Source organism: Geotrypetes seraphini, chromosome 1 (assembly GCF_902459505.1).
Source record: "Geotrypetes seraphini chromosome 1, aGeoSer1.1, whole genome shotgun sequence".
In the NCBI taxonomy this organism is placed as follows: domain Eukaryota; kingdom Metazoa; phylum Chordata; class Amphibia; order Gymnophiona; family Dermophiidae; genus Geotrypetes; species Geotrypetes seraphini.
Window position 1 is genome coordinate 5,738,053 of NC_047084.1, and position 15,556 is coordinate 5,753,608.

The window sequence follows — 15,556 nt, forward strand, 5'->3', positions numbered from 1 at the left end:
ACAAATCGACTCGCGTTGCCTTTGCGATCTACTGGTAGATCGCAATCAACCTTTTGGGCACCCCTGATATACACCATTAGGGTGGCCAACAATAGTAAGCAAAAAGATTCCAGGTGTGGCGCCAGCACCGGCCGACTGCCTACAGCAGGGGTAGGCAATTCTGGTCCTCGAGAGCTGGAGCCAGGTCAGATTTTCTGGATAACCATAATAAATATGGATGAAATTGATTTGCATCTCAAGGAGGCTGTGCATGCAAATCCATCTTATACATATTCATTGTGGATATCCTGAAAACCTGACCTGGCTCCAGCTCCCGGCATCTCATACATATTCATTTTGGATATCCTGAAAACCTGACCTGGCTCCAGATCTCGTGGACCGGAATTGCCTACCCCAGGCCTACAGGATGTGCTTCTTCAGTGAGAGGTACCTCCTGTAGGCAGTCAGCAAGCACTTCTCCTTGCCTTTCTTTTTTCAGCAACCCCCCCCTACCTACAGAATGTGCGAGTCACCTCCTGTAAGCAATCAACCAGCATCTCTCCTTGCCTTTCTTTTTTCAGCAACACCCCCATCCCCGCCATCTCAGGGCCCTGTCTGTAGGGCTTCCATGCATGTGCATATGTTGATGTGATGTCACCCATGTGCATGACATCAACATCCATGCACTTCCGGATGCCCTGAAGTCACAGCCCCCAATTTAGTGTGCTTCTGGCTCACAAAGTTTGCAAGACACTGCCTTAAATGAAGGTATCCCTATAAAACTCTTGAAAAAATTGCAACTCCTGCAAAATACCGCTACAAGACTTATTTATAAAGCAAGAAAATTCAACAAGTTAACCCTACTGTTAAAGGGATTACACTGGCTGGTGGCTACCTGCCCATAGTAGAATCAAATGCAAAATCACCTGTCATTTACAAATCACTAACAGGACAAAGTCCAGACACAATCAGCAACAGAATAAAGTAAGAATGGGCAGGAAACATATCATTTCCTGTGATAAATGAAATTCAAAAATAATCATCAATTATCTTTTCAATACTAAGAAAATTTGAAACGAACTGTCAGTTACAATTAGATTTTGAACAACCTGGTCTTTATCTGCCGTCATTTACTATATCACACCATATTTCGGAAGAACAGAAAGACATACCTATATGAAAGATGGCCCTCCAATTCTCTTCCACAGTTTTAAGACGTCTCGTATTATTCCATCCCAATGGACATGTTCCCCGCTTTGGGACGGGGCATTCATTTACGTCACACTATGTAACCGAACAATAAAAGCCTGATTATTGAGAAAAAAAAACCCCCAAACAATCCAAAAACACGATGGCAGAGAGGAGTGCAGATACTCCACAGTTTGTTTTTCCTAAAGAATTATTTTCCCCAATTTCGCTCGTGCTTCTCGCCTGTCAAAAAAAACAAGAGAACTCCTTTAGTGCACTCCATGTTGAATTCTTTGTCACTTATGTTGAGATATAACAGATAAAATAAGGGTTTTAAAAATCACTTGATGTTCCTATTTTATAACTATGAAGAAAAATACTTAATACAATGTGTCAAAAATTACAAGAAAAGCTGTTCTCCCCCCGCAAAACCTTTAACTAATGTAAAAAGCATTAAAAAAAGCTAAGATGCGTTTTTACCTGTTGTCTAGTAACCGACGCCACCTTTATTCCACTTCCCTCTGCTCTTATTTCTCTTTTTATGTTGATTCAAGTGGGTATTTTTTTCCCGCGTTACATGAGTCGGAAGTGAGTACAGTGATTTCCGGTTGGTTGTTAATGACGCTATAGCTGCTACTTTGCGTTTGTAAACAGAAGCTGACGTTTAGAAGTCTGTATAGTAGATGGAGCTTTTCAGGTAGGATTGTGGTGTAGAAAAATTGTGAGTAGTTTCCGCTGCTTTAGAGTCAGACAGTGAAACGGTTATAGTTTCTCCCGGGTTCTCGATTGCAAAACTGGTGGACGCACTGTGTTTTGTATGGCTACTCGGTTCCGGGCTTCGAGGTCTACAGGCAGGTCAGGTTTTCAGAATATCCGCAGTGAGTATGCGTGTGAGAGAATTCTGCATACAAAAGAGGCGTGCATGAAAATCTCTCTAATGCATATTCAGTGTGTGGATATCTCGAAAACCTGGTCTGGCCGTATACCTCGAGGACCTAAATTTAGTAGCCCTGCCTTACAGGACTTTTTAACTTTATATCGCCCCCACCCCACTCTTTAAGTTTTAAGTTATTAGCTTCTGTTCAGGGTTCTGATAATTAAACTCTGTAATCTTGACCACCCTACAACCATTCTTTAAAAATGGATAACTCGATGGCTTTTTAAATATAAACTTTTGTTTTGCAGGTAAAAGTAAGTGTTGATAGGTTTCTTTGAGTTTTCCTGGATGTTAGGACATTTCCCTTTAACTGCAGCTGTTTTTTGTTTTTTTTTTTGGGAGGGGGGAGGTTCTGTCTTCTCTAGACCAGTGGTTTCCAACCCTGTCCTGGAGGACCACCAGGCCAATCGGGTTTCCAGGATAGCCCTAATGAATATGCATGGAGTAGATTTGCATGCCTATCACTTCCATTATATGCAAATATCTCTCATGCAAATTCATTAGGGCTAGTCTGAAAACCCAATTGGCCTACTGATCCTCCAGGACAGGGTTGGGAACCACTGCTCTAGACAACCACCCTGTCCTATGTTTTGGTTTGAAATTTGGGGAGCTGGAGTTTGAGACAGAGTGCTTCATTTTTGTCTTTCTCAAATTTAAATTTTGACTTTAGTGCAGGGATGTCAAAGTCCCTCCTCGAGGGCTGCAATCCAGTTGGGTTTTCAGGATTTCCTCAATGAATATGCAATGAAAGCAGTGCATGCAAATAGATCTCATGCATATTCATTGGGGAAATCCTGAAAACCCGACTGGATTGCCGCCCTCGAGGAGAGACTTTGACACCCCTGCTATAGTGTATCAGACAGTAGTGCGGTAGCTGTTTGCTTGTATTTTAAGTACACTGCCATTTAAACATTTTTGAGTTGTGTGCTTTTTTTTTTTCAAGAGGAACACTACATAGGATTATTTACATATGTATATACTGTATTTTAAATATGCATTTTTCTTGTAAGAATTTGAGAATCATTCCTAAAGGTATTTACTAGGGTCTGTTTGGACTTTGACAAGGCCTTATTTTCTCCTGCCCAGTGGGTTCTGCTTGGGTAATTAGGATGGTACAGCCAGGGCAGGATTAATTTGTCGAGGGCCCCTAGGCACACAAGTACACTGGGCCCCCTGCCCTGCCCCACCCCACCATGCACCCAAGCGGAAACAGCAAGTTGCGTCAGAGGGAAGCTTTGGGCAAGCAGCACCGCTTGCACAATTACAGTTCCCGTTGCCTTTCTTACCCGCGTTGCTTATATTACTTTCTGTCAATGGGGGAGGGGGGCCACGTTGCCAATCGGGGTGGGGCCCACGTTGCTGATCGATGCTGGAGAGGCCCATTGCCGTTTGGAAAAAACAATGTTGATGCCCTCCTTCATCGGACCCCCCATGACCATTTCGGGCCCTAGGCACGTACCTAATTGGCCTAATGGTACAGCCTGGACACTAACCCCTTTATGAATGCATAGCGTCAGAGCAGTTACTGAAAGGTCACTTGGACACACAAAGTCAGAGGCGTGAAGAAAGTACAAGAAATTTATTACGGTATACCGGACTCTAGTGCAGTTAATAGCCTGCCTACTAGAGTGTCAGAAACAGGAAATACACGGACTTTTATGCCCTTTTTGCAAACACTACAATTTTCATTTGTTACTTCTATAACTTTTCTACAATTATTATTGGTCCTAAGCCAGCACTTATGATAGGTTCAGGGGTACAACTTATAGTCCTATAGGAAACTAGCTCATTTCTTTGCTTATCTAAATCTTACAGGTCTAAATACTACATGTACAGAAGGGCAGGGTACCATCATGGCTCAAACTCTTATCTATTCAGCTTACAATGTGGTAAGGTAGGGACATACATTTTAGGCAGATGAAGTCAATAGATTGTAAACTTTCTTCAGCTATGTAGACCAGAGCAATATTTTAAACAACAGTTAACCATTTCATGACCCTATATTACCACCACTACCGGCACTAAAACCCACGCTATACATTCGTAAAAGAGGGGGTAAGGAAGGTACAATTTAATTATAGCTTATTTCCTTGCTTTTAATGTGGCTGTAGGGTGTAGATTGTAAGGGTGGTCAACAGTAGTGTGCAAAAAAAAATCAACTTTATCAAATTTTGTCTCCACAAGGCTTATTTTTGTCCACTTAGTATGTCTTAATTATGTGTCAAATTTCTGCTTGATTAGTCAATATTTCGAGGTTATCCTAGCATGCACTTGTTTGCTTGTGTGTTGTGTATGTAGGTGATTGTGCAAATGAAGAAGATCGAAAATTCCTACAGAAGCCAAGGCAGAACGTATTTTCTTGCTGTATGAGTGGACCTGACCGTCAAACAACAGCAAAAGAATGCATAAAGAGACAATGTGAGGAAAAGAAAATCATGACAAAAGCGAGGTATGAGGAGAGGCAGACCAAAGTAGTTACCATATAAAATCTGAATTTTTTTCTTCATCAACATCTGGTGAGTCTGAAAGCAAAGATGAATATCAGCATATGAAATCAGTGTCTACTCAGGTTGCCAGTACTGCATCAACACATTGAAATAAAATTTGCAAACACAGCGCACACAGCCATTTTCAGACATCTGTGGTTTCTCTCCGAGCACCTAGCAGCACTTGCCTTTTTTGATGACAGAATCACACCAGAAACAAGGCTACAAATGATTCAAAACTTAGTGTCCACCTTTGCCAGATATTCCACAACATCTCATGCAAACAGATGAAACGGAACCTGTGACCTTTGAAAGTCTTGTAACACAGAGAACACAGTCATTTTTTGATCTCTTGATTGAAGGAGGATCAACAAAAGTAAAAATATTCTGAAGAAACATCCCACAGAGTGGACTGATGATCCAGTTTTTAAGGAACTTTGGAATTGGGCATCCACACTGACTTTTGTTAATGATGAAGTAGAACGAGGGATAATCCTCATTGAAAAATACAATGATACCATGACAAAAGATGAAGAACAGAAGTAATTTGTTCATCAGTTAGTGGCCAGATACCAAAAGAAGTTTCCTTCTGCATTAAAGGCAGCACTTATATCATAGACTGTTGATTATTTGTTGAGTACACTTAATCCCCCCATTGCCCCAGGTACATTAGATAGATGGTGAGCCCACAGGGACAGACAGGGAAAAATGCTTGAGTACCTGAATAAATTAATGTAAACCGTTCTGAGATCCCTTGGGAGAACGGTATAGAAAAATTGAATAAATAAAATAAAAATGAAAAGGCCAGCTTATACTGCTATTTCACTATTTTTTGTGGAGCTCTAACAGGGCTGTCTCTTTGCATAAGAATCCCCTGTGACCAGAGAGGCATCTTGGGATACACCCTATACCAATTGATCTCTGTAGGGGGTAAAGTTATGCTTTAGATCCAAGGACCTACCCTGCAAAGAGCCCCATCTGGAGATTCCCATTCTTTCAACATCATACAGGTTAGGGCCTGTTGAAGCAGAAAATTATTCAGGGGCCTGCAAAGCCCTCCAGAGGGTCCTCCTATAAGGGATCAGAAGAAGAAGCATTAAGAAGTCCCAATGCTCTTGTAACCTCGTCAGTGGGACATGAGAGCTCCTCCAAGCAGAAGAGCCAGATCACATGAGACCATTTTTCTCCAAGGAGATTCCTATTCCAGATCTGAATCTAAAGAGAATTGAGGTTGCAGAAGAGTCTCTGAATCATCCAGAGACCACCCAGAGCCACAAGCAGCTTCAAGAGTCCCTGTCCCATTGTAATGTGTGGCCACCTAGACCAGGGCTCTGGCCTGAGACCCACTAAGCCCACAAAGGCCCCACTGCTGGCTGGAGTAAACTAATGCTAGGGCAGTGCCCTGAGAACCTGGGGAACTGGGTTTGGCTCCCACTGTAGCACCCAAAGCAAATCATTTATCCATCTAGTGCCAAAAGGTACAAAACTTTGATTATGAGTTTCTAAGTTTTATTTAACATTTGCTACCTTGCCACATTAGGAAAACCATCTGAATGGCTTACAATATTCTACAATAAGGGAACATATTAAATTAGGAGAAAACATGAGTGTAGAAAATTAAAATGCAATTGGTTGACAGAAGAGTTGAGCCCACTAAGGACCCAGTTCAGGCCCTCCAGGAGGGGGAGGGGGCAAGACAAAAGAGGTGGGGACCGGGGGTGGGGGAGTGCTACTTCTCAAAGTTGAGTCAGCCCAAATCAGTCAGTAGTTCAGGTGAGGATATACCTGGATATCCTGGCGCCTCAGATGGACCACCACAACCATAATTGTGGAAAAGTACATGGCACTGTGCCCAACCCAAAGGGAAGGGCCCCAAAACTGATGGCCAAAAACACAAAAAGCAGAGAAATCCCATATACAAATAGGCCTCCGTGAGATCCAAAATAGGCCTCCGTGAGATCCGTGAGAAACTCACCCAGACAAACCGAGGTGATCACCAATCAAAAAGTTCTGGACATGGGGACAAGTATTCACTCTCTCTAGACTTATAATGTGCAAAAGGAAGCCCTCTTCTTTGGGACCATGAAATAAATGGAATATCACCCTAGCCCATTTTCCACTTCCAGGACAGATTCCACTGCCCCAAGCTTGAGAAGATGCTGAAGAGTATGAGCAATGATCTAACTCTTATACTCCAATGTTTTACTGGGTGCTGAATCATTTGAAAAGGCAACTTCCTGAAATATTTGAGAGTTTGTTTCAGTGCAGCTCAAAGGATGGCTTCCTCCTGGAGGACCGGGCAGCAAAGCTGCATTCCCAAAAATGCAGCTTGTGCAAGCTGCCATCTTCCAAAGTCTGGGAATACCTTCAGCTCTTGGACTGCATGGCAGCAACTCTGGAAGAGGTGCCATGAGCCTGAGTACATATGCAGTCTCTATAGTCAGCTCTCTTGTCCATGTTGGTCTCTGTTTCCCAAGAGTAAGAGTGCCTTTTGCATCTTTCTGCCAAGGTGAGAGCCAGTCTGGACTCTTCCAGAGTGTTTCACTGGATTCTCTTCAGTGGGTGGTGGTAACCACTGATGTGTGTCTTCTTAGCTGGGGAACATATTGCATGACAGATTAGCTCAGGGAGCTGGTCCCCACTGGAGGCATCATGGACAATTAACTGCCTGGAGACTTGGGTGATGCACCTGACCTTTGTGGAATTCTTCCTCTTCTTTGAGGGAAAGCAGTCTGGATGATGATGGACAATGCCACAAGGATAGAATACATAAACAAGAGTTTACCCCAGGAGACTGGCAGTGGCTTTAGAAGCTGCAAGCCTCTGCTGCTGGGTAGAGAGGCATTTAAAGACACTGTCAGTGGCCCATATAACGGGCAGGGATGTTATCCAAGTGGAATTTCTCAGCCAAGTGGAATTTCTCAGAACTGATGGGGTCACCGGTGTTTAACCCGGTGGCTGAACTTTCCAGTTCCAAGATGGAGCATTTCTTCAGCTGCCAGAGGTAGACAGCTTCGCAAGAGATAGATGCCTCGGTTCAGCTGTGGCTGGTGAAGGATCCCCTATATATCTTCCCTCCAAGGTTTCTGATAGGCTTGCTCTTACATGAATAGCACAACATCCTCATCTTGTCCTAATAGCTCCAGATTGGCCCTATCAGTTGTGGTATGTGGACCTGATGTGGCAGTTGGTATTGGAGCTACTTCTCTGCCCAAGGAGTGCAGCTTTTTTCCTGTGTCTGATTGAAATGCAGGATCCGGATCCTTTTTGTCTTTGTCTACTCCTTGAAAAGAGGTTTTTGGTGAAGTATGGTTTTCGCCTGTGGATGTTTCTACCTAGTTGAAGTTCCAGAAGGCCTATATGTGGGTCTGGAAGGTTTTTAGAATTGTTGTGCCAAGTGGACACCTTCTCCCTGGAAGATGCAAATTCCTGATGTGTTGTTTTTTTGGGGGGGTTTTATTTTTGTTTTGTTTGTTTTTTTGCAACAAGGTTTGGATCAGTGCTTTGCATTGAGTTTCTTAAAGGTCTGGGCGACTGTCTTCTCTATTTTCAGGACAAAGTTAAGGGCCTTTTCGTAGCAGTGCATGGAGAGATTTCTCCTTTGCCACTTCTGGTGTGCCCCTCCTTTCTTTCTTGGGACCTTAATTTGTTTGTTTTTTAGCACTTACAGCGCACCTTAATCGAGGACCTTACACTCATGGCGATTTTACTTATGGTGACCACTTCAGCTCAGAGAGTATCAGAGTTGCGGATCCCAACAAGACAACGCCTGCATCTCTCCTATTTGCAGTTTGGTGTTTATCTGCATAGTACCCTCCTTTCTTCCCAAGGTGATCTCTCTGTTCCACACAAATCAGGAGGTCTTTTTGCCCTTCTTTTGGAGAGTTCTCTTTGGAGATTATGCAAATTAGTCCTCTAGATGACTTTGCTGCATTATTTGTAGCAGGCAAGTGAATTTTGCATTTCCAGTCATTTTTGTCCTGTTATATGTCCAGGCAGCCTCTGCAACCACTATTGCACAATGGATTAAAGTGGCCATAGAACCAGCCTCGGGGCTTGAAAGCCTACTTAACGAGGACTTGGGCAATCTCCTCAGCGGAGGTCCAGAACATCGTTGCAGAAGAGATCTGTAGGGTGGTAATATGATTGTCATGATTGTCATTCTTTTGTGAAGCTTTCCAGGTTTCCAGGGTTTAATTGAATTTTGGCAGGGCAGTCTTTATGGGGGCTTTCTGTTCCCCAACCTGGTAGTTCTGCTTGAGTATATCCCACTTGTTCAGAACAATTCAACCAGATGACATGGAAGGTGAAATTGCTTGTTCTTGGAAGTCTAAGTCCCAGGATTTAAAGGATGCTCTATTCGTTACATTTTATAAAACAAAACCACCCCTCCCCCAAGAGAATAAAAAGTTTAAAAAAACCCAAATAATCAGTTCTGGTATATGCAGGGTAGCAAGTGCCACTCTGTGGTGTTATAATTGCTTGATGATCATTGCAGCTGCTGTGATTGTTGGGGATTGGTGTGTGTTACAGAGAGACCTTCTGCAGCGTTGGCAGAGACAGCCGCATACTAGAGGTTTTCAGTGAGCACTAGCAGGATGTTCTGGTGAGTTCGCTGGAAAAGTTCTTCTTTTTGTCTCCTCCATCTGCTGGTAAGAGAGAATAACATCCATTTGTTCTGAATGATGCAGCCATATAAAGGAAAGGGAAATTAGAGAAAAGGAAAGGGAAAACAGATGGGATTACAATCAAAGCAATTTACATAATATATAAAGGTATTTATTTTGTATTTGGAGCAATGGAGAGTTAGTGACTTGTCCAAAGTCACAAGGTACAGACATAATTTTGCCTTTTCTGTTACTATACATTGATTTTTTTTTTCTTGCATTGTTTCTTGTAGCATCTAAAAATGGAGGCACAGGGAAAGTTTTCTATGGATTCTTCCTGCTTAGATAATTTGTTGGATATTTTGCCTGGAGGACTGGGAGTTGAAGAATTCCTGAATGATATTGATGATCAAATAAAGGCAAATACTTTGAGGTAAATTATTTGTCTTAAGTTTTTTTTCTTTGAATGTTCTTAGAGGCCAAGCAGTAAAATCAGTCCCATATGTAGAGACATCATCAACAGCATTCAATATATAAACCATGCCATGTTTAGAAATGTCTAGAAGACGTTTTTATATGTACACCTAAAATTGCACAGGATTATTTACCATAAGACCTTTTCAGTATCTGTTTCTGCAGAACACATCAGATTTTTATTTTCCTTAATATCCACACTGGGAACAACGGTAAAATGCTGTTCCCAGTGTGGAGCCAGGAGAGCAGTTTTGGGGCATTGTTCTTCAAGTCTCCTCTCTTTTCAGAGATGATTAAACTCAGCCAAAGCATTAGCAGGCAACCCCAGCATGAACGAGGGATACAAATCTCTTCAGGGCAGAAACTTCTCTATCACTGTGGTGGCCATCTTGGTTTCCTATGTACTAGAGAATGACATGGTGGCGGTTTACCCGCGGCCACCGCATTTTAGCCGCGGGTCACCCGCCGAAAACGGGGAAGAAAACTAGCAGTCGCTGCGGCGACGGGGACAAGGCCATTCACCGCCCGCGGGGCGGTGAATGGTCTTGTCCCCGCAGTGAGGCATGAAGGATCGCGCGGTCCCCGCAGCTCACACCCGCCTGCCCAATCGATTCTAGTATTTAGCCAGCTCTCTCCCTTCTCCTCACCTTAGTTTGTAGATTTTCTTTTTCGGCGACCCGCACGCTATCAGAGAGCCGCGCACCCGCTGCTGCTCAGTTTCGATCTTCTGCTCTGACGCAACCGGAAACAGGAAGTTGCAGCAGAGCAGAAGATTGAACACTGAGCAGCCGCGCGTGCGCGGCTCTTTGGGAAAGCGTGCAGGTCGCCGAAAAAGAAAACCTATAAACTAAGGTGAGGAGAAGGGAGAGAGCTGGCTAAACACTAGGATCGATTGGGCAGGCAGGTAGTGGCTGCGGGGACCGTGCGATCGCTAGTGTTCCCGGCTCAAATTGGAACGAGGGAGTGAAAGGGAAAAGGATTTTGGGCCAAGGGGATGAAGTCGGAAAGAAAAACCCACAGCAGGAAAGAAAGGGAAGGACTGGCAGGTGAGCCAGATGCTAGAAGCAGGGGGGGGGGGAAGAAAGAGGGAAAAAAGCTAGATGGGGTTGAAAAGAAGAGACACACTGGTATGGAAGAGGAAGATAGGGGAAATCTGGACACAGGAAGGTAACAGAAAGAGGGGAAATTATGTGCATGGGGCATAGGGACAGAGACATAAAGGGGACATGCCATGGGGATGGTATATGGACACAGGGGGGGCAATGACAGATACATAGGGGAGATATTAGAAATGGAGAAAATAGGAGCACAGAAGCGAGATGGTTTGTGGGGATGGGACAGGGACCGAGCTTGCAGGCTCCAGTGGCTTGCACAAATTACATTGTAACGTGCCATGAAAATAAGAGGAAGGAAGGTAGATAGGCCATGCGACAGGAGCTGAAGGGTAGTAGAAAGGAACAGATGGTAAAGGAGGGAGGGAAGGGTGGTGGTGGAAAGGAATAGAACAGACATTGAAGGAGGGTGGAGAGGAACAGACCCCCAAGGGAAATGTGGAAGACAGAGTGGGAAGAAGACAGATGCCAGACTATGCGGGAGCGGAGGGAAGAAGATGGGTGCTAGACCAATTGGGGGGGGGGTTAAGGGAGAGGCACAGTAACAGCAAATGGAAGACGCAGAGAGAAGACACACAGTGGATGGAAGGAATTCAATGAGAAGATGTGGAAAGCAGAAACCAGACAACAAAGGTAGAAAAAAAAATTATATTTATTTATTTATTTTTTGCTTTAGGATAAAATAGTATATTAGTTGTGTTGATAAAAATTTATAAACAAAGCCCTGCCAGCTGAACATCTCTTTCTCTAGTTCAGCAGCAGGAACTTTGATTTATAAGAAAGGAATAAGCTAAATATTACAGTACTAAGGTTTATATGGATGCAGCGGGGACGGGGACGGGGCGGTGAAAGGGATGGCGGTGACGGTGACGGGGCGGTGAAGGGAACGGCGGTGACGGGGCGGTGCAGAGGATGGTGGGGCGGTGACGGGGCGGTGACGGGGACAGATTTTTTCCCCGTGTCATTCTCTACTATGTACCTCTCCCAACTTCTGAGGACATGGTTCCTGCACTTCATTTTTCTCTCTTGGGGCTAGATTCTGTTCCTCTTCACTCTCACGGCTCTTGCAACTCTTGCTCCATTCTGCTCGGACTCTGTTTTATTGATCCATCAGGCTTATTTATTAAAAATGGAAGTCAATCAGGAGGTAGCTGATCCTATATCTCCTTTAAGAAGATGTGTCTGTTAAAAGAAGGTTTGAATACCCTCCTGAGTTGGATGTGGAATCTGTGTTTTCAGAACCTCACTCTATTGTGGCTATCTTTGGCATCTGCTCATTCAGGTATAGAAAACTCCTTCCAAGAAGGGGAACATTCAGATGCTAGTTCTTTCACAGGAAGGATTTATCTTCCTTTTTTTTTAAAGATCATTTTTATTGAAAAATTTTCAAAATACATCCAAAAACAGCATAGAACAATATTTCTATTACCCCCCCCTCCCCATGATAGTCCCTAACCCTCCCCTCAATCCCTCTTCCCCAGCTAACTTGTAATGGAGTAATTTTACAAACTTGAAACTAGGATATGAACCACTCAAACAATCCAAGGGAGTAAAGACTCCCTCACTATTTCCCCCTCTCTTCCCCCCACCCAACAGGACAACATCTCTTAATATTTCAGCTATAACTGATGTGAACTCTATCTCCAAGCCATATAGCCATCCCAGATTTTATGATAGGGAACCAATCGACGTTGTAGCGCCATTAACTTGCACATTAAAAGCACATAGGGCTCCTTTTATCAAGCCGTGCTAGCCAGGTTAACGCGCGCGACTTTTCATCATGCGTTAACCCCTGCGCTGGCCAAAAACTACCGCCTGCTCAAGAGGAGGTGGTAGCCGCTAGCGCGGCCAGCAGTTTAGCGTGTGCTATTACGTGCGTTAAACCACTAGCGCGGCTTGATAAAAGCCATAGTCTAAATGACAAATATTTTTGCTCGGGCAGTTTCTTTGATCACCAGTTTTTTGCCAGCACCATTTGAGCCACAGTACAAATAAACAAGGCCAGCTGATGTTCTGGAGGGGAATACCCAGGAATGGAAGCATTGAGCAAACAGCATGCCATCAACAGAGAACAATTAATTGACCCACCATATTCCAATAATCTTTTATGATAGGACATGTCTACTATATATGTTGAAAAGACCCTAAGTAACCACAGGACCTCCAACACAAATTCTCTTGATTTATCATAAATCTAGGATAGGCGTTGGGTCATATACCATTGATTATATTACATTAGTGATTTCTATTCCACCAGTACCTTGCGGTTCAAGGAGGATTACAAAAGAAGTTATCTGGCCATTTCCAGAGGAATTGAAGAGTAGAGCGAGTTGCTTCAGAGAATTGGGATGAGTCTTGTGGTGTTAGTTTGTCTTCAAGGATGTCTTGAATAGGATGGTTTTTATTTCTTTTCTAAACGATTTGTAGTCTGGAGTCGTTATTGGTAAATCGGAGAGTTGGTAGTCTAGTTTTACTGCTTGAGTGGCTAGAAGGCCATCGTACAGTTTTTTTCGTTTGACGTCTCTGATTGGTGGATGCGTGAACGGTTTGTGCGTTCTCCTGTATCTGGTTGAGATAGTTTGGATTAGGCGGTTGTTTAGGTAGGCTGGGCTATCTCCGTTTACGGTTTTAAATAGTAGGCAGTAGAATTTGAATTGTACTCTTGCTTGTATTGGGAGCCAGTGTGAATTGAGGTATGCCGCCGTGATGTGGTCGTGCTTCCTCAGTGAATAGATAAGTCTTAGCGCTGTGTTTTGAACTGTTTGTAGTTTTATCATGGTTGTGGGGCAGGGGAGATAGAGTACGTTGCAGTAGTCTAGTAACACTGTTCTTCAACCGGCGGTCCGCAGGAAATTTTTGCCGGTCCGTGCAGGGCCGGTGAGATTGACTCAATTCAATTTCCTGCCAGTCCACGCTGGGCCAGAGAGATCTTGGGGAGCCTCCGACAGTGGCTTTCTGCCCTCTCTGCAGCTCTCCTTTACTTCCCAGCGCAGCGATTCACGAAGGCAGCCTCGGGGCTTTTGCTGAGTCGCGGCTGCCTCTGATGATGCAAAGGACCCGAGGCTGCCTTCCTGAATCGCTGCGCTAGGAAGTAAGGAGATCTGCTGGGAGGGGAGAAAGCCACTATTGAAGTCTGGGAAGCTGCTGGGCAAGGGAAAAAAAAGGGCCAGCTGCTACTGGACCTGGAGGGAAGCTGCTGGGCAAGGGAAAAAAAAGGGACAGCTGCTACTGGAGAGGGAGGAGGGGTGGAGGGAAAGGAGTCTGGGAAGCTGCTGGGCAAGGGAATAAAAAGGGACAGCTGCTACTGGAGAGGGAGAAGGAGAGATGCTGCTGGGAGGGGAGGAAGGGAAGAGAATTACTGCTGGACAGGAGAAGGAGGAGGGAAGGGAGAATGAAAAAAGGAAGGAAACAGCTGGCAGGGAGATTAAAGGAGGGGAAGGGGAGAGACAGGCATGAGAAAGTAGAGAGATTGATGATAGGAAGGGGTCAGTAGAAAAATAAGCAGAGAGGGACAACGATGGTATATCTGGTGTAGGAGAGATAAAAATGAAGAGAGCAGTGAAGCTGGAATGAATCATGTAAAAAGGAGAGAGGGGGGCGCAGGCTGGATGGAAAGGGGAGAGGGGCATAGAAAGAAGACAGATACCATATGGAAGGGGGAGAGGACAGACTGTGGATGGAAGGGGCAGATGCTGGATTGAAGAGACAGAGAGGGCAGACGCTGGAAGGAAGAGAGTGAAAAGAAGATGAAAGCAGAAACCAGAGACGACTAAAAGTAGAAAAAAATAATTTTATTTCTGTTTTGTGATTAGAATATATCTGATTTGAAATATATATCCTGCTAGAGCTGGTGTTAGACATAACTGGGGACTGCAAAGCCCAGGCAGTGCTTCTTTAGCTTCCAGCTGGCTTAGGGCGCTCTCTGACCAGGGGGCAGTTGCCCTAGTTGCACTCCCCTAAAACTATTCCTGTCATGTATGACTGCAGTATTCCGTTTTCTTGATAGTAGAGGGGATATATGTGAAGGGGAGGGGAGACGAGGTTTTGTTGATCCTTGCTCTGTATTATCTGTATTTATAAAATGACAATTGTACAGAATATTGTTTCTTTTTATACTTTAATAAAATACATTCAATATAAAATCATAACTGAGGCTTGTGCGGATGGGATCAGATGGTTTGTGGGGACCGAGCTCGCGGAGATGGGGCGGAAACGGGCTTTTTAAATTTTAGTCCTAGTAGTTTGCCGGTCCACAAAATAATTCTTTTATTTCTGCTGGTCCACGGGTGTAAAAAGGTTGAAAAACACTGGTCTAGAAGACCTAGGACTAGGGACTGGACCAAGAGCTGGAATTGTGTTCTGTTGAAGAATTTTCAAACTTGCCTTAAGTTTCTCATGACCGCGAATGATTTTTGTATTGTTTTGTTGATTTGTGGTTGCATGGTACAGCATCTGTCTATTGTCATTCCTAGAAGTTTTAGAGTGGGTTGTATGGGGTATGTGATTGAGTTTATTATTAGATTTGTTATGGTTGGGGTTTTATTATTTTCGAGGAGAATGAACTTTGTCTTGTTTGGGTTCAGTTTCAGTTTGTGATTATTCATCCATATTGCAACTGTTTCAAGTGTCCTGTGTCTGTCATGGAGGACGTTGGCTGTTCAAAAGGAAGGAGAATGGTGATGTCGTCTGCATAGCTATAGGAGGTTAAGCCTAATTTGTCCAGGCAGGTGCCGAGGGATGCAATTAAATATTGAAGAGAGTTGGGGATAGTGG

The 15,556-nt window shown here is 44.0% G+C and overlaps 2 protein-coding genes across 11 annotated transcripts in view; one reads left to right on the forward strand and one right to left on the reverse strand.

Annotated features, from left to right (window-relative positions):
- Positions 1-2,055, reverse strand: part of SLF1 (SMC5-SMC6 complex localization factor 1) — a 205,245-nt gene extending 203,190 nt beyond the window's left edge. For all 3 annotated transcript variants that reach the window (XM_033918723.1, XM_033918643.1, XM_033918557.1), the window contains exons 1-2: positions 1,648-2,055; positions 1,152-1,410 (exon numbers count right to left, since the gene is read on the reverse strand). The gene's annotated coding sequence lies outside the window, so the exon portion shown is untranslated. The remainder of the gene's footprint in view (positions 1-1,151; positions 1,411-1,647) is intronic.
- KIAA0825 (KIAA0825 ortholog) overlaps positions 1,750-15,556 on the forward strand; it is a 500,428-nt gene continuing 486,621 nt past the window's right edge. For 7 of the 8 annotated variants that reach the window (XM_033917989.1, XM_033917815.1, XM_033918166.1 and 4 more), the window contains exons 1-3: positions 1,750-1,864; positions 4,403-4,553; positions 9,491-9,630. In XM_033917989.1, coding sequence (XP_033773880.1) covers positions 9,500-9,630 — 131 coding nt within the window. In that variant the 5' untranslated portion in view covers positions 1,750-1,864; positions 4,403-4,553; positions 9,491-9,499. The remainder of the gene's footprint in view (positions 1,865-4,402; positions 4,554-9,490; positions 9,631-15,556) is intronic. The other variant, XM_033917902.1, reaches the window with a different exon arrangement.